Raw genomic sequence first — 19,839 nt, forward strand, 5'->3', positions numbered from 1 at the left:
AGGGGTCGTGATATTAACAGCTTTAGTCTATTGAGCTTGCAAGTCATCTGAATGACATAATAGAGAGGTAGCAGAAGCAGTGCCCCCAGATCCCGATGGGCTGACTCCCTCTTAATCCCAACGTACAGCCTTGTTAACTCTGAAAACTATGCTAACCCATTGCTATGACTTGGACCTCTCCTCCTTCAGGTCCAATAATTGACACATGCCTCATTTGAAATGCCCTACATGATGCAGGCTGGAATATTCTGGTTTAACCTAGTGAGCAAACAGCACACAAGTCTTGGGGGTCAGCGAGGAAGGGGGAGAGAAAGAACCAGAAAATGGTCCTTTTCTCCAGCTGGGGGGGAAAGGAGAGAATGACATTGTGAAATGAAATATATAAAATTAAGAGAATGAAATCTCACACGGCCAGCAAAGCAGAATGAGACTTAAGTAGTGAGTTAGTAGCTTTTTGTACTTGTTTCCCAAGATTTCCTGAAGCGCAGTACCTATTTTTTAATGGGTTTTCTTTTGTGAAGATATTTTACAAAAATCATAATCTGAAGATACAGATTTGATCATTTTTAAATAGCAAAAGTGTCGGGTTGTTTTTTTGGTTTTTTTGTTTTTTTTTTTTTTACAGGGCAGTACAAACTTCACAAACAAATGCTCTCACAAACACAAATGCTCTCAATAGAAATTTTGTGTCTTCAGTCTACACAAGGGCACTATTTCAGTATGACAGGGTATTGTGGAATAAAGGCACAGAAGATGACGTTTGTTACACATTTTATACGTTATTGACTTTTTGGTTACTTAACCGGTTTAAAAAATATAGGAGTTTTTCCTTATTGAAACAGCTACTACTCTTGGGGAAAAAATGTTTTAACTTCAAAATGACAAACAGCCTACACGATACATTTTCTTCCCCAAAGAGAGGATTTTTTGCTGCTGTTTGAAATCTTCCTAAAGTGTCTGTGTCATACAAAAGTCTTCATCTTCAGTATGTAAACAGTGGAAAAGATGAAAATCTCTCTCAATGGAAACCCGTCAATTTTGCGGCATTTTATCCTGGATGTTTTCTCTGTAAAATACATGGCAAATCACAAAACACCAGGCTGGGCTACAGTTAACTGCTAACTTCACTGTAGACTGGATACTCTGTAGACTCCTGGTCTTCATGTACTGCAAAGTGAAAAGTGACTGAAACAGAGCCTTATGCTACACAAAGTAAATGACGTGATCACCAAATATTTAAAAAGGAGCAGAACTAATGAGTGCAGCGCACCCAGATTCACAAGGGAAGAAACGCCCAGACTCTGAAGACTATGCAGCTCATCTTTGTCAGCTTCTGAACATTACTGGCAGCTCCATACAGCTGAGGATTTGCTTTCCTTTTTCTCCTCCTAAGGTGATTTTCTCTGACACTTTTTATTCGGTTACATGTGAAGCAGGTTTTCAAAAGGTAAGGAAACACAGTTTACAATGGGATGGGAAAGAGAACTGCTGTAGTCAAGCTACACACTGCAATATAACAACGAAAGGGTAGGCCCAGCAGGAAAAAAGAAATCTCATCAATAAACACATCTAGCGCTTCCCTACGATTTCACAATATTTCTGGTATTGTTGAAATATCTGCAGTCTTGCAGAAAAGAAAACAGTATGCAAGTGCTTGAAGACTGATGGTGCTGCATGCATAAAAGAAAGATGATCTAACATTGCACAAGTAATCTTGACTTTGGCCATTTCTAATGTAACAGCTTATGTTCTGCAACCTAAAATAATATTTTAAGAGCCTTTTTCCCCACCTCTGCACTATTTCAGCTCATTCCCACCATTTTGGGTGGGGGAGAGAGAGGAAGGAGTGACTTGGGAGCTTCTTTTGAAAAAGAAAAAAAATAAAAATTGTCCTGTATAACACACATGAACATCAGCAGTACATGAATCCGACAGCTTCATGGCACAAACCTTTGACTTTTCAGCCAGAAGCAACCGATAACACGAACAGGCTAATTTATGTGATTCGGCTACTCGGCACACCCGTGACACACATTTGGCCAGTCACTCGCAATGCTGCGCGCTGAGCGCACTACGGAAGCAGTGGCCGGGTTTTGTTGCTGGGAAGGGGAGGTGGGCCAGAAGCTGGAAGAGTGCAAACAGGCAGGGTTAATTTGTAGGCAGTCACAAGACATTTGTCTGGGGAAGCTGTACATCTAAATGAAACAGTTCTGAGCCTGCCTTATCACCAGTGAGAAGTCTTATTTCTCACTCTGCCACTTAACACACTTCTGTGTTAATTTATCACAAAAATTAATCTGATACCAGGCAAGCTGTTGCTGTGGGTGCACACTAAGGGCAGAAGACCAGCCAGTAGACCAGAAGGACTAAGCCAAATGCAAAATCTAGAGACAGAAGAGACTGACAGGTGACCAAGATGACCATAGATATGGAAGAACTTCTGTGCAAGGAATAAGCAAACAGGCTATAATCTTAATTCTGGAAAAAGAAGCAACTGATGTAGAATATGACAAATATATTTAAGATCCTGCATAGCTTAGAAAACAAATAAAGAATTGTTAGCCACTATTTAAAAAAATAATAATATTAAAATCCACAAATGAATATTCAGGTGGCAGAATTAAAAATGAAGCGCTTTTCCAAGTAATCAATATATTAACTACGGAACTCCTTGCCATGAGATGTTGTCTATTCCAGAAGCTTAAAAAGCTTAAAAAAGTGATTAAATAAATTAATGAAAGGAAAAAATCAGTAGGCACTTTTAATTTGTGAATTTAACAAATATAAGAGAGACACGTGGAAAAGATTAAAGGGAAGGAGCGAAAATTAATCAAATTTATTTCCCTAAGCAGGTAACTAGTCTGTAAGCTTCCAATGGCAGCGTAAGAGATTATAAAACCTAAAGATAAAACCTCAGACACTTCAGTTTTCTTAAGAGGAAGAGAGGAAGGAGTCTTTATGCAAAGGGAGGGGCACAAAAAAGAATAAACTCTGATGGCAGCAATATTTACTGGACGATCTAGCACATTTTCACCCAAAGGAGAAACATACCCTAATATTTACACATGTAGGGCTTCCTGCACAACTATTAATTTAAAACTCTGGCATTATATTTTGAACAAAGTGACAAGACATCAAAAGGAACCAGAGGAAAGCAGTAATGAAGGAGATCAATAAACAATTCAATAACTCTTTGAAGACGTTCAAATGGCCTCTCGGAGCTAGATGCTCTCTATATATATTAAACAGAACTGTTAAAAGGAAGTTAACATTCCTGTAGGCCAGCATGGCAGATTTAAGCTCCCTGAAATATGACCTTCTCTTCGCAAAACACCATGCAAAAAATAAGGGGAAAGAACTAAAATCAACAGATCATTAACATAAGTTGTGATGGATATATAATCAACAGAACTAGCCATCTGCCAAGCCAGGTCAGTACTGATCAGTACTGCAAGAAAAAGTATTATACAGTCTACCATTAAGTGCAATCAATTTGTGTAGCAGATAACATTACAGAGTTGCCAATTCTGCATCACAGAGTTCAACATACCATTGAAATTGCCCCAAATTTCTCTCAATAGAGAAAGTGCGTCATTCCTTCTACATCTAAGTAACGCACAACCTGATAATATCGGAAAGCTATAAACTAGGACACTAGGAGGTAAAAAAAGTGATGTTATTTAATCTCATTGTTGGGAGCTGTGAGGTGCATTATTTTGGAAGACTGCGTGGGAAAACAAAGTATTTTGCTGAGGTAATGGAAGTCATTCCTGCCAACCACGAGATAATCATCATGCATTTTCACCTATTTCCCTCTATTTACATATACCCATACCAGATCCCAGTTAACACTGGGATGTGTTTTGCTCACAAAGTAATGATAATATACAAAATAACAGTAGCCTCCCCAACATTACAATGATGGCTCATATAAAAATATACAAGCATTCCTGGGAGCACTGCCTAGACAGCACAGTCTCACCAAAACATTGATGATATCCCCAGGCTGGCTACAGAGTTAGACCTTCTGCTCTTAGTCTTCTCTGGGAAATTTTGCATTATGAATACTGCAGCAGGGTCACTGGAGAGCTGTCATTACACAAGTCTTTCCCCTAGTCTGATGCTCAGGATATTTAAAATAGAAAATCATTATCCGCTCCCATTCCGACAGAGGAACGTGTAGAACCCAGGTCTTGCAAGTGGGCGAGTATTGCAGCCAAAGTGGATACCACCCCAGATGGTTACAACTACCTCTGGTTATTACCTCCAGAAAGCGTACTCACTAAAAGAAAAACAAAACAAAACACAAAATTAAATCGGCTGTCCATCCCCAAAAGACAGATAAGTCCTGAAGCACTCTCTCACAAAGTGGAAGACAGAAAAACAGGGAAAGTAAATCCCTCTTATAACCTGTTCTAACCTTGGTCACAAAGGCTACCAAATTGCCCTTTACTGTTACCTAGCAGTAAAATGGAGGTTGTTGCTGAAAGGAAGTATACTTCATTGTGTAGAATACTGGGCTCAGAGTAAGAAATTATTACTGTTCCTCCAAAAAAAAAAAAAAAAAAAAGAGAATATCCACCAGTATAACTTCAATACATTCTAGAGGTAAGCTTCAAAAGATACTTTAGTCAGTTTGGGATAAGGCAATTTTATTTTCAAGCTCAACAAATCTATACTTTTTAACTATGAATTTGTAGGGTTGTAATACCAGTTTCAGAGATAACGAGACCTTCCATGTAACACTTGCTCTCCTTAATCACTTGCATGCACTCCCAGTGTTTTAATTTTGATATAATTGCACAAGAAAAAGACAGACATTACACACACTTGCACCATCTGCCTCCACAGGGGCAGAAGCTTTCCAGCTGCAAAACCTAAATGACCATAGGATTATTATTTCATTGAAACATTTGCTAATGTACCAGGAATAACGTACAGGAAAGGCCAAAATATATGCTCAATATAAATTTATACCTCATCTCTCTGCTAACAATCATTTTTTTAATCCATACTGTTCTGGTCTGCTGAACAATTTTTTTAGTGTCTCTTAAGAAAACTGATAGGCTCAAAGGACTGGTTGTAATAAGGCTGCAGGTTGTCACAGTGTGTTTAAAGTTTTGGGGGCTGCTTTGATTTAAAAAAAAAGAAAAAAATTAGCAGTGAATCAAGGCCAATTAAATGAAAAAGCCCATATAGAAAAGCAACATGCTTCACCATGCTCCAGCATAGCCCCGGGAGAGACAGATGGTCCATACAGCAGGCCAATGACAATATTTCATCACCTCTCTCAGAGTGCAGCCCCTTCACACTGGGCGGTCACTTTCCCAAATAAAGAGCAAAAGAACAAGAGTCATAAATCCACAGCTTCATCCCTTCATTGTTGGCTCAAAACCTTTAAACAAAATGGTGGAGGCCAACAGCAGCAGAGTCTGTTGTGTCCTTGTAGCAACATATATCCTTGGGAAAGGAGGTGGGATCTCCACCCCACATGGATGTAAAGGGTAGTCTCCTCACCAGGAGGACTGTCCACAGCAGATCTGAGGTCTGGTGCATATGTGAGGCCATACATAACATCTGCAGGAAGCCTGGGTCAGAGCTGATAGCTAAGCTCAGCTCTCACATCACAGCCCTGCTGCTTTAACCACAGGCCGAGCCTTCCTTTCACTCCCCCTAGGACCACTGGTACCATACCTTTCTTAAGGACCAATTTCCTCTTCCCCTTTTTTATTCACTATCCTGGTTTTGGCCAAGATAGAGTTAATTTTCTTCCTAGTAGCTGGTATAGTGCTGTGTTTTGGATTTAGGGTGAGAATAATGTTGATAACACACAGATGTTTTAGTTGTTGCTGAGCAGTGTTTACACTAAGTCAAGGACTTTTCAGCTTCTCATACTGCCCTGCGAGCAAGGAGGCTGGAGGTGCACAAGAAGCTGGGAGGGGACACAGCCAGGACAGCTGACCCAAACTGGCCAAAGGGATATTCCATACCATATGACATCATGCTGAACAAAAAAAAAAAAAAAAAAAAAAAGCAGTTGGCCAGGGGGGCACAGCAGCTGCTCAGGAAATGGCTGGGCATCAGGCATCAGTCAGCGGGTGGTGAGCTATTGCATTGTGCATCATTTGTTTTGTATATTCTTTTATCATCATTATTATCATTATTTTCTTCCTTTTCTGTCCTATTAAAGTGCCTTTATCTCAGCCCATGAGTTTTCTCATTTTTACCCTTCTGATTCTCTCCCCCATCCCACTGGCGGGCGCGGGAGCAAGCATCTGTGTGGTGCTTAGTTGCCGGCTGTGGTTAAACCACAACATTCACACAGATATCATGAGCACACAGAAGAAAATGGTACCACCTCAAGGCCATAAACATTCTTGCTTCAGCCAGGAAGACTGAAGTTTGCATAAACAGGTGCATTGCTAGAAACACAGTTTTCAGAAGCCATGGTAAAATTTTGTAAAGTTTTTTCTTCCTCCCCACATAATTACATATCTTAATTTTGTAATTGGACATCTTAATTGCATAATTGAAAAGACATGAAGTTTCAGCTTAATTAGTCTTCCTAATTGTTATGCAAGTTCATATCCTAGTGGTGCAACTCTATTTGCAGAAAACATGGCACCTGTTTCTGTATGCATCTCAACCATTCCCACATACCGGCAATAATAGTATGGATGAGGGATGCAGTTTCATGTTTAAATCGAGGGAGGAAAGTCTGCTTGGGAGTCTGATCATTCTGGCTTTTCATTGCCATAAAGGAGGTACTCACTAGGCCACTGGCCCATTATTTCATAGGGTCAAAAAGGGGTTACAGTGCTATGGTGGCTGCATTCCTGAAATGTTATCTAGCATACACATCAAGTAGTGATGTGCTGTGCAGGCAAAGCCAAGTTGTATTCCCACTAGCACATACATACCTCAGCTGCATTTCATTTTTTAATCCATGCAGTTCTGGTCTATCAGACAACTTGCTTGATGTCTGTTGCTGTCAGGGAACTGGTTTTAGAGTTCAGGTCTTGTACCACATTCCTCAACAGCAACAGTACATACAGAGCCACTCAGTGCTATTAAAAACCAGCTGGCACAAGGGCTGCATGGAGTCACATCCCATCAGGGAAAGCCCTAGGAAACACAGAATTGCTTCAAGAGGTTCAATGCCTCCCAGTGCTTTTGGGCCTGAGACATCTTCCTTGACCGAAGGAGAGGTGGGGAACACAGTCCTTCCTCCCTTTTTGAGATCAGCCTGTCAGCATACATATGGCAGGATGGCAGGCACCAAAGCATAGACAAAAAGAGCTACTGGAACAAACCTCCAGGCATCTTCCCCACTTGTAATCTCAAATGAGCAGTTCTGACAGATTGCAGGAACAATTCACCTCCCTTTAGACAGTTCTGGATGAATGCAGACAGACATCATGATTACATGGCACGTGAAATAATTATTTATTTTTAAGTTAACATCAAGGGGCCACCATCCATCCAGTGCACTGAACACGCAGAGGTCCTGCTGACCAGAAACAGATGTGATCAGAGCACCAGAGATCATTTCACAGTGTACAAAGAGCCTGAATTAATGGTCCATGGCCCAACTTTGTTCTGGCATTTCCTAACTTGTGTGTGCTTGACTTTATAACCTCAATAATGTGCCTTTAATGCCATTTTCTGTGCAAGTCCACAGGTTTTTTAAAAGCTCATTAAAAAAAAATCCATCACATGGGATCATTTTACATCCCCAGGGGTCATCAAAAGACCCTAGGACTATGGCAGAGACCTTTGCCAAGTGAGCTAATGGCAGAGCTGACAGAAGAAGCAGGTTGTCTTTCACGCAAGGGAGCTGTGAGGCACAGCCTGCCAGAGGGTCTCTCTAACACTTCCTCAGAGAGAAAAAGCAGCAAAATTTAAGACTTCCTAAACCAAAATGCTAAGCTCCTTGCTGGGTGCTGACACCTCACCAGTGAGCCCTCACCTGCTCCTCTGCCAGCACCGTCACATCCCTGCTCTTCTTCACCCATGGTCCTGCCGCCACTGCCAGCCCCAATCTCTGCTTCTCACCTGAGCAGACCTGCATTGCTCCCCTCACCCAGCCTCTGCCTCACTTCCCATCGTAAGCTCCCCAACTGATCCCTTCCCAACACAGTCCCACACTATTTTGTATCAGCCATTCACTATCCTCCGTGCAGTGATTTATCCCAGGACCACTTGCACAAGTCCCCTCCTTTCTTATCACTTCGACACCCACAGTACACAACCTTTTTCTCCTCCCTGGCAGCGCTGCACACAGGTGGCAGGTGAGTCGAGGGGAAAAGGGCTGGTGGAGAGGTGAGAAAGGCTCCCCACTTGCAGTTCTTGTGCCCAAGCCTCACTGATGCTATCGCATAGGGGATCCTTTACAGAAATGCTTTTCTCGGTCCCTGCAATTGGAGCAAGCCGAACTGCTCTCAGGGACTTGCTGCTTGGTCAACCCTCAGCACATACAAAGAGTGAGAATATGCTTAGCAAAGACAGAATCAGAAATATTAGCTTAAAATTATATATAAACATAAGAGATTCCACTGAATGTATGCTAACTGTAATTTTTCAGACTTACAACATGCCCAAACTTGCCTGAGAAAGGCAAAAAGTACATCCACTGACAAAAAACACCTCCTCTCACCAAATATTGAATCCCTGCGTCACAGCTAATATGAAAGTCAAACACCACATCTAAAGAGTAGCAAAAAAAAAAACAAAACGTAGAAAGATCCCAAAAATAAAACAAACAAACCAACATTTTTCTTTAGCCTTTATCTCAAAAATTATGGAGCTCATTTTAACCGAAATTTTTCAATAATTCTACCTAAGGGAAACACCAGCCCTGGAAACTTCAAGCCCAGCTGCTTAGAGTTTAATAAAGCAATAGACAATTGAAAATAGAGTTGTATAATGGGAGCATCACACAACCTTAATTTGTGGTGCTCTCAGACCCGCCTATAATTAAGTATGCCAGATTAAAAATAAAGGAAGTGCTGGCTCTCAGTCTGAGAGCACACATAAAATCTCAGCTCATAGCTAGTTATTTTATGCAAGTTCTAATCCATTAGAGTAGGGGGGCGACAATGACAATGTTGTCTGACCCTTAATTACAGGAAAGATGCTATAACGCTGTACATACCAGACAGCCTGTGATAAACTTGAAATTAATACTGGAGACTCTGCCTGCTCCCCATGACTTGAAAACTGGGAGCACTCTGATGCCACAAGGCAAAAGGATGCCTCTGTATTTTTCTTTTCTGGCTCAGATTTTCATTCCTCTGTTTCTCTCATTTTCCATCATTCCCAAAAACAAACAAAAACCACCACAAATGATTAAATTACACTTCTCACACACACACACACATTTCGTTTCCACACCATTCAGGTATAAAGGAGGCACAAACACCTCTAGAGGAGTGATCCCACGTCCTGGCAGGTGGCTGAATCAGCCACATGAAGCAGCATAGAAGGACCCACCAGAAGCGAGAATGCTTCAGGGAACAAATGACAATCTGCTACATCACAAAATAGCACCGGTACTGGCTGCGAAGCCCCAGAATTAAACAAGGGAAGCTACCATACACGCATCTAAATAGCGCGAGTCCAGAGCTCTGCGTTTTGCTGCGCAGTTTAATACCACTAGCATTAAAGCGAAGGATGTCCGGAGCTCCCTTCGTGAAAAGCAGCAAAGCACAGTGGCCACCAAGGAACATCATCATTAGTTTCTGAAGGGAAGAAGAGACAATCCTTCCAACCTCAAGGCTCCTGCACACATGAACAGTGAGTGAAAGTACAAAAGTGGGGTTCAAAGGCTTGTGGAAATACAGAAAATAAACTCAGCCTCCTCTTTTCCTTTGCACCTTATTCATGGCTTCTTGAGTACCTACAGACTGACAAGAGTTGAGCCCACAGGAAAGAGAAGTAACTCAGTCATTTTCATAATGTGAATTCATCTTGTAAGAGACAAAGTAGAGCAAGGAATACGCATATCTTTTATTCCCTACCCCAGCACTAGCAGAATACCCTTTAACAACCATAGGTATGAGACACGAAGAGCAGGGAAATTATTTCAATCATCTTTCAGTGTGCTTGAGCAGTCAGTCACCATCACCAGCCCGCGTAAGCTATCGTGGGCCACTAACAAAGGCTGATACCTACTACAAAACAGAAAGCAGTTGAAAAGATGCCAAACAAAGCCAAAGGAAAAGCAGAATTTCAAACAGACTGGATGAAAGGATCGTAGCAAGCAAACTTCAAGGAGAGTCTCCGAACTTGAAAAACTGCCTTAAAAAAAAGGGGGCTCAAGTGTTGCTCCCAAGTGCCATCCAGATTAAAAGCAAAACAAAAGCAACTGGGGTTTCCTGGAGCTCTGAATCACCCAATTCAAGCTGTAAGGAGACTGAGCAACCAGATACACACAGGAATAGCAACACTAGGTATGCATGAAGTGTCAAACCCAGAGCAGAATGGACTGAAAGGTATTTTCCTTCTTTAATCACTGAAAAAATGTAGTAACACCGCACATTACTTGTAAAACAGCAGGTTGGACTGTTCAGACAGAAATATACTTTTTAAGCTGACATGTTCCTCTCTGGGCTGCTGGTTATAAAAAGAGTGCTTCTTGCACATTATCTCATCTTCAGACTGCACTTTGAAGTCCATTCTGGCCATTCCTCCATGACACGGACAAATTTCAATCCTTAAGAATAATTCTCTTAACTTTATAAAGAAACGCTTGTTCAAGTCAGATAATTTTCATGTAGAGGCTGACATGGAAATGGCTTTCCTGGAACAGAGTTGATTTGCATTACTCGGTGTCATAGCACATGACAGCTTACTCTGCAGCCTGCTTTTCTGGGTCTTCCATAATCGACACAGCCACCGTTCTCCTCTCCATGAAGCAGCTGTGCACATGACAGGAGGAGCTAATTCTAATGAAGCATCTTTGCTCTCATACTGGTCATGTTCTTTCTCAAACTGTTTATCTGGCTTGCTCCTGGATGCAATTTGTAATCATTGCTCTCTGCTAACAAAGGAAAGTCCATTACTGTTGCCTGTTCCTTTGACTCTTGGGTTTTTAACATCTGACATACTGTTGCACGAGTAGTGTACCGTACAAACCCGTTAAAGACCCCCTTCACAGCATCTCTCGAAGGACCTGCTATTGCACCCCTGTCCCAGCTCACCCCCTCTCCTTCAGTTAAACAGTCTCAAATGCTCCTGGCACATGAAAGCAAAATGCTTCAACGCCTCAACTGCAAATTCACTGAGACAGCAACCATCTTTCCATTACATCGCACAGCACTCATGTGCACAGTGGAGCCCTGCTCTTTGACAAGGGTTCATAGCTCCTGCTGAAACGAAAACGATAAATAAATCATCATCACGGGGTCCCCTAAAGCAGAGGGAAGTCTGCTCACTGTCATTCGATTACTTTTTAACTACCACAATGAACTAAAATTCCACAGGGAAGTAATGATAGCTAGTCATTACCATGAACGATTCACCTTCAAAGAGAGGCAAGAGGACAGCTGAAGCCCAGAGAAGCCAGTTTTCTTCACCCTCTCCGCAAGTGCCTGGGTGCAGATCAGTGATCTTTTCCAGAGGCAGAACAAAGAAACTAGATGCTGATACACAGAGGCTTTAAAAGAGATTAAGAAGTTGATAAAAATAAAAGGACTGACAACAGAATTGGGATCTAGAGCAGAAAAGAACAAGAGCAAGGCATGATACAAATTACAGAAAGCCTGGCAGGAAGAAAGAGGCTCGTCAAAAGAAAAGGGTCTCAGCTAGTCAAAGCCATGTGCTGGATAGGGGATGCAGGATCCTCAACACTACCTTGAGCCACAAATATGGAAGAGACTCTGATGCAAGGAAACAGGTTCATTAATTATTACAGTTGGATTTGTGTATTTCTTGTGCTAACTAAAACAATGATAATTTTTTTTTAGGCTCATTACAGATCTGCATTATTATTTTCAGCTTTAGTTTGTCTCTAAGGAGCTAACCATAAGACAAAGCTGGAGGCCTGAAGGCAAATACTTTTACTTACTGCTGGACAATTTGAGTTTAGTGCCTGTCCTAAGTGAAGCTAAACTGGAAAATCCAATCATGGCAAAAAGGCAATAGATAAAAATCTTTGAATTGGAGGAATACAAAAAAAAGACACTCAGGAAAGCCTTAGCACAATCCACGCAAACCAAGTAAAGTGTAGTTGTGCACAAATCTTCTATACCGTGTGCCAAACATGGCAATCTGGAAAAAGGTGACCCTCACTGGCCACTACCAGAGCTCTAGCTCTGAAGATAAGCTTTAATTTTAACGTCTCCCCCAAGTGGTAAGTGAAACAGTGGCTGCAATTTAAAGGCCCAGGTAAGGTAAGGAGATGCATTCCCATACCGGCATACCACACTGCACAGTGGCTGCTTTATTTACTTACTCTGTCACTACACTGGGAATAGCTAACTCAACCTAAGGTACTTTCGAATCCTTTAGGAAACAATACTTTTATATTTACGTATACATCGTATATGTACATTCATGTGCATGCATACACATACACTAAATCTGTTCATTTCCCCACAGAACAAAATGAACTTCTAACGATTTTGTATGTTTCAGTTATGTTCATTTTCCACAAGGGGTTCTGTACATCATGCTTTTATTCACACTGAGCATCCATCTTTCACAAGCATCTATCCCTTAAAGGTGCACCTGCAGCAGAGGTGAGTCAAGATGACACTCTGCCATTGAGCATTCACACTAGCCCCTTCAGACAGGGCTGTTCTCCTTCTCCTTGGGAAGCTCCCCTACTGAACAACACTCAGGGAAAGCCTAACATGCAAGGCTGAAGATTTTCTATGCTATGGTCCCACCAGGTACAGCTGGTTTTGTTCTCTTCTATCATTTGGGCTGCCCACTGGAGAACCCATCCCTTTTTAACTCCTGTTACTTCAAATCCATGCCAAGGGCCAGAACCCACCCATGACTACCACAGTAGGCTAGGGACCTGCAAGTTGGCGTAAAGGCTCTCTGCTGTGGCAGTTTCCCTTTCCTCAAGATAAAATACAAAAAGATAACAAACCTCAAGGATTCTTGGAAGAGGAAAGAGGAAAATGGAAGTTATATGAGGAAGGAATTGGATGACTGCCTACTTGAGTGGTTTAGAAGATTGATCTTTTGCATCCACAGGTATCAGTATTTGGACAAACAATACTTTGAAAAAGCATTTCTTCTACTGCATAAGTTTAAGAGGTGCAATTCCGAGGAAAAGATAAGGCAGCATCCTGCTGAAGGGGAATGTTTTCGAAATTAAGTAGCGTCACATAACACATGCCTAACAAAATGGCTAAGATGTTCTGTACTAACAATACTGATTTTTAAAAAATCCTGGAACACTAGCACAACTCAGAGCATTTGAAGGATTGCCAGCATAATCCCAAAATGTAAAGGGACAAGAGAAAAGCAGAGGTAACAGTAAGTCAATTAGCCATCATCCTTACGTAAAATAAAACTATCAGTTTGGGATGCCATCAACAAGGAATTTGAGGAGAGGCTAAAAATGCAGTTGATGCCTCTCAGCATTGTCAAACAAGCCTTTCATTTTGAGCTGGAGTGAGGTTCTTTGGCAGGAGTATAGGTACGGTCCAATAGCATCTGCTTGGGCTTGGGCTAGTCCAATGCACTAGAATCACTACACCACTTAACATCTTGCCTAAAAGACCTTGCACTACATGAAGAACTAACACAACACCAAACTAGACAAGCTAAAAGCTGGCTCAATACTCGGCCACAAAACGTGGCCAATAACCGTGAGGTATTAATCTGCAGGGCTCCTACTAGGAGGGTTTACAGAGATAGCTTCTTATTCACTAATAAAAGGAATCATGAGTTACAGCCACTTAAATCTGACCCAGATTTTCTATGCTAAGGAATGTGTCCACAGATCTCTTTCTGGCATCCTGCTGCCACAGAGCTGTTGGAGTGGCCATGGGACTTGGTGCTTGGAAATCTGTCCTGGCAGCTATTTGATAGCTGTTGGACATCGCAAACCACCAGCAATGGTCCCACTCACCTGAACTATGACAAACCCATCCTGGCCATGGCATTTATACAGGTACAATCCAGCCAGTAGGTCATGTATTAGAGTAGGGCTGCAGGAGGCAGCTGAGACAATCTGAGATCTCACCACAGCTGAAAAAAAGTGGTTCACTCCCCTCTACCACCCACCTCCACATATTCCCTCTTACTGCTTTCTCTATGTTCATCTGATCCCTGCCTGAGCTGATGCAGCCACTAAACCAGCAAACTAGCCCAGCAGAAGTGAACTTATTTTGCTGGTGGTTTTATATCTAGAAGGAGAGGGAAGGGTGCCCGCATAGTTAGCCGGATAGGTCCACCAAGGGGCCAAACGAGTACCAGAGTCAGCACCAGCAAGTAGGCGATGGGAAGCAGAATATCCCTTTTGGCAGCTGCGAGCTATTAGGTCAGCTCAGTCACTGTGTGAAATGTTTCCCTTAAACAGCGTGACTCTAAAGCTTTTTCCTGGCAAAGTTAACCGCTGACACAAAGATGGGTAGGACAGCACAGAGCAAAAAGGACAGGCTGCAGCTACAGAACAGGGAAGTAAAGTCATCTGGCAGCCTGATGATGCATCTAGGAAGCAGAAACACAGATCATACCTCCAGGATGGAAGGCTCTGCTTGGAAAGGTCACAGACATGTCCTAGGTCACTGCTTCAATTAGAGCTGGAAACATTGCTGGTGGGGCTAGAAGCACCAGCATAATCCCCAGGAGTATAAAAAGGGGCTACCAGGCAGAGATGAGGAAATGCGCAGAGCATAAGTAAGACAACTGTGCAACTGTTACACACAGCCCTGTCCCGCCACTGTTCAGAAGAGGCATGGGAATACTGGATGGAGCTCAAAGGACACTTGTAGAAAGAGATCTAAGGATGGGGAAAAAAAATAAAAAGAACTTTTAAGTAGGAAGCTTAAGGAGCTCAGTCAGTGCAGCATATTGAACAGAAAGTTGAGAAGTGCCTTGACTGCCGCCTGCAAATACTTACACAGGAACGAGCTCTGACAGCAAGCAGCTTTCCATCCTCCCTGACAAAGCCAAAACACTCATGGAGCTGAGTATAGACATTACAGAAACGTAACCCTAAATTCAGATGCCATTTCTTGGGATGAAGGGCACGTAAAGATTAAAACCATTTCCCAGTGAAGCTAGTGGACTCACTGTAGCTTTCAGCTGTCAGAAGAAAACTACCCCCCCCCTTTAAAAAAAAAAAAAAAAGCAATGAAGCAAAACCCCCACACCACACAGCACTTCCCCCTACAAAGTCTAAAGGAAAACGCGCAGCTTGAATACACAGGAAGTCGCACTAGATGGAAGCCTAGCTCATTCTGGTCTATAAATAAACAAGTGATTAACTACTGCTCTAATTGTTGTTCGCTATCGATGGAAGAGGGACTATTTTCCTCCTCTTCCATCAGGGAGGGATTTGTGCTACCAATACAAATCAGCTACAAACTCACAGAACTGGCCACTCCCACACCAATACGGCCACACAGCTGAAGAAAGCCACAAAGAGGCTTTGGTTAGAAGTTGCCCACAGCTTATCTGCAAAGACAAATCCTTCACCTCTTTAAACAGGAGCCTAAGCAAAGATACCAAGCCAGCTAACAATTAGTCAAACAGTCCCAGACATGTTTAGGCTTTTCTGTATTGAAATGTTTATTAGAATCTAGCACTTGGCTTTTGTTTTATTACCTTATCCTACCATTCAGTCTCATTAAGCATGTTTCAGAGCATGGAGCCTTCTACCTGAAGACATCACAAAGACCTCTGTGAAGAAAGGCATGTCTCCCTTACTCATACCAAGTAAAGCCTATTTGGGAAACCAATCACCGCCCAACTCTTCCACTTTTAAAAAAAATTAATAAAAAATAATAATCATAATTTAAAAAAATCAGGCTGCTATTGTGAACAGTGATTCTTTGAAGGAAAGCAGGAAAAATAACAAAAGAAACTTCTACACATGCACAGGGAGCATCTATTATTAAAGGGCACGATCACAACATAGCCACCATTTTGAACCTTACAACTACAGTACAACATCATTAGACGATTTTGTGCAATTCTCTGCATGTACAGAGGGATGAGCACGTGTGGATGTATGAATAGCTGTAAAGAATGGTTTCCAACTTACAGTAACTTAAAGCATCTTTTAAGGAAGGAGGAAAAAAAGATGCAAAACTTACCACTTCAAAGTCAGTGCACCCAAACACGTTCTCAAGTAAGTATAGCACTTTCTAAAAAACAAATTAATATAGCAAATGCCTAACCAAGTCTCCTCTTCAACATAAACTGCAAAACAACTCATTCTTCTAGCCTGCTCCTAAATAGGCCTTATAAGGTATATTCACAACTTGAAAACATGAATATCTAGAGAAGACCACACATCCTTCAGCAGCCATGCCTGCACTGGTTTACCACTCTATTAGAGGCAGGCAGGCAGGATTAATTATTCCATCAGCAAAATACAAAGCACCTGAGACTCACTACTGGGGGCAGGCCAGCTGTGGGCTTAAACCTCCTTCAAATCAAAGTTGTGGTTTTACTTTTCTCTCCTGACAGATCAGAGCCAGAAGAACAGTTGCCTTTTTGATTCTGAAACAAGTCTGTTTGAACGGAGCTGTATTTTACAGCAGAGCATAGCCCCTTTTTGCGTGTGCACAATTTGCCTCCTGTTGCTTGACCACTGGCACAGGCTTTCACATGCACCCTCTCATAGCTTTTCTTCCTACAGAGCAAAGCAGTGAAAGACTGTGATGTTAGAAACCAGCATTTGAGAAGGAAAGAGAAAAAAGGAAAAGGAAAAGAAAGAGTCTGATGGCAGTACGTGGTGACGGGACAAAATTTGGGGACTGAGTTATCTGAAGTGCTTGTAACTGAGCTTAGACAAAGAGGTTCTTACAGTTATAACTGCTGGCAAGTAGGCAAAAGGGCGGGTGAGTCTCTTACTTGCCTGCACCTGGTTGGTGAAACACTGCAACAAATAGACGGGAGATGATTCAGAGGCCTTATGAAACATCCTCGGACCCGTCATCCGAGGCTATGGTGGTTGCTATTGTTCCATTAGCAAGTTGCGGCTGGTGATAAAATAGGTTGCACGTCTCTACAGCGGTGTAAGCATATGGTAGTTTTTGTTTATTTTTAAAGATAATTTAGTGCTTGTGAAAGATGGTATGTGAGCTCAGGCAGCCAAGGCACCCCGAGTACAGAGTAATTACAGCACCCACGTTAGCTGCTCAGGCTTCTCCACCTTGCCAGCGAATTGGCCGTGGTCTTGTTTCTGTTCAAGCAGCAAAACAGCAGTTCTGCACTCAACTGGTACTCCACAACTTTCAGCTTATGAAGCTCTTAAACAAAACAAACTTTCCTGGATTTAATTAAAAAACAACAAGAAGTAACCCAGAGGCTGCATATTCCACATCGCATTATCCTCACTTATTAGAAACGCATTTCAGTGTTTCTCTCATTATAAAGGAGAAAAATTATATAGTTTGCATCGCTGCTTGCAGCCACGTTTTTCAAACTTGGGTGTCAAAAGACAAAGCTCCTAAATCTACATTTAGCTACTCAAATAAAGGGGTTCTATCTTAACTAGCCATTGCGCAGAAATTCTCCAGAAACAAAGGGAAGTTGCAGGCACCCAAATCTTTCTGAAGAAAAAAAGCAATCATCACATTATGTACATGTAAGTGTCTGAATACAGGCACCTGAAGAGAGCAAAGGAAAGAAGTTTTGACCACATTGGCCAGAAGAGTTAAGATGACAGAAACACCCAGCTGAAACTGTTTGCTGCTGTACTAGTCACGCAAGGAAGAAACAACAGTGTATAGGAGGAGTGGAAAACAGAAGAGAGGAAGGATGAAAGGAACAATGAGGGATTTGTTAAGTGTGCGTCTCAGAAAGGGGGCCAGGGCTTCGAGAGAGCACAGGGAATGGGGTGCCCCATCTCACTGACACGCAGACCCGTAGGTCAGCCCCGAGAAACACCGAGTCGGCAACAAGCAGGCTGCTGCACCTCTGCTGTGTGGCTGGCAAGGCAACAACTGAACTGCTGGGTTTACCCTACCTGGTCTGTGTATAAAATTTCTTTAGCCCTCAAAAGCTGTAATTTGAAGAGTAGAGACACGATTTTCACACAGCTGAGGCACACAACTGTCTATACAATTTTACCAAGTGTGTGCCTACATGAACCCCTAATTAACTGCACTGTCATGTATAATTAGTCAGTCTGAACGTGTAGTAATCGTAAATATGTGAATGTTAGGCACACTTCATACATTCAATAGCATCCTGTGTTTGTACACAGGCAACTCTCAGTAAGTATAACTAATACGATACCCTGAAAGGGGCAAGCAAAATAAACAAAAGATTTAGCATATATGTCATTTATCCCAGGACCTTACAGGAAAACAGAAAATTCCTTTCTAAAATATATAATCAAGGGTTTTCTGTGTTTTTTTTTCTTTTACATAATTGGACACAGTGCTTCCATGGCCTGCACTAATAACAGAAATTGAAGCTCATTATTCAAGCCTACTGTGATCAATATAGAGAAAACACGAGGAGAGTCATGAGCAGGCAGTCCTAGCACACAAATTTTAAGGTCAGTGAAAGTTATTGTGTGATTACCTTGAAAAATGGACATTATCAGAGAAATATAAATGTGGAAATGGAGGAAGGATGCAGTCAAGAAATATCACTGTGCACATCTCAGGACATGTAAACAGTCTTTCATGTAGCTGAACCTCACATTTGCAAAAATCTGGGACTACTCAAACACAAAACTCAGCATATAAAACAGGGTTAACTTAACCCAAGCATGAAAAGGCTGGCTAAATCTACAACAGCCAGATCTTATCCATCTCTTTCTCTTACTCTGGGTATCAGAAAGACTGAAGTGTTAATAGCTGTCTTATTGACTCATTACCTTACAGACTTTAAAATCTGCATAAAAATAGATTTTAAAAAAATCTCTTATTCAAATCAAGCACATTTGACTGCAACTACATCAAACAGAGTCCCAGTTTTATCAGAGATATGCTGCTTCATGTCAGTTAGTTGACACAACCACGCGTCTGCCTCTGTGCTAAATACATGTGCATGCAGGGAGGAGGGGGAGAGAAAGGAGGAAAGCACAAGCCCATATGCAAACATGCTGTTATCTATTTTTTTCCAGTTGGAAAAAACTGTTAGCACAGCTCGATCAAATCTATTGAAAGAGCTAGGGACTCATTCAACCACTCTATTTCAACAAGCTCTTTATCCTGGGCGCTATCCCAAATGTGCTGAAGACCACGGGAGTTCCTCAGCTGACCGCAGTGGGGTTGGGATCAGACCCACTCTGCAAGTAATCTCATTTGATATGGTTGTGTTAATTGGCTGTATTTCTGGAATAAAAAGTATTGCAGAGCATTAGAAGGGCTGACAAAATCTGACTTATGGAAAGCAGCAGCAAGGCCTGAGCATCATAAAGGCAATGTAAGGATTTTGCCCTTGCTGTACAGGCACTAGTGTGATCAAGGGTGAAGCATGTAACTAATTTGAGCAACATGAAAGTTACTTCTCAACTACCAAATAAGTTATTTAACCCACTTCTTTTACCGTGACAACACTGACCCTGTTCCCAATGCCTCCTCCTTCGTAAATGCTTTAGCCAGATGTAGAAATGGGCAACACCGACACTCCAGCTTCACTGCCATGCTCAGCCACATCCCAAATCAATGTGAAGAAGCCCTTCTAGCTCTG

The 19,839-nt window shown here is 41.9% G+C and overlaps 1 protein-coding gene across 6 annotated transcripts in view; it reads right to left on the minus strand.

The window, feature by feature from the left end:
• TBXAS1 (thromboxane A synthase 1) overlaps positions 1 to 19,839 on the minus strand; it is a 232,432-nt gene that overhangs the window by 176,676 nt on the left and 35,917 nt on the right. The window contains exon 1 of one of the 6 annotated variants that reach the window (XM_087768216.1): positions 16,281 to 16,468. The exons of 4 other annotated variants lie outside the window; for them this stretch is intronic. In XM_087768216.1, the coding sequence (XP_087624342.1) occupies positions 16,281 to 16,402 (122 nt within the window). In that variant the 5' untranslated portion in view covers positions 16,403 to 16,468. Of the gene's footprint in view, positions 1 to 16,280; positions 16,469 to 19,839 lie in introns of those variants that run through there. One more of the 6 variants, XM_087768220.1, reaches the window with a different exon arrangement.

The sequence above is a fragment of the Nipponia nippon genome, unplaced genomic scaffold (assembly GCF_047370975.1).
Source record: "Nipponia nippon isolate SJK-2023a ecotype South Korea unplaced genomic scaffold, ASM4737097v1 scaffold_3, whole genome shotgun sequence".
Lineage (NCBI taxonomy): Eukaryota > Metazoa > Chordata > Aves > Pelecaniformes > Threskiornithidae > Nipponia > Nipponia nippon.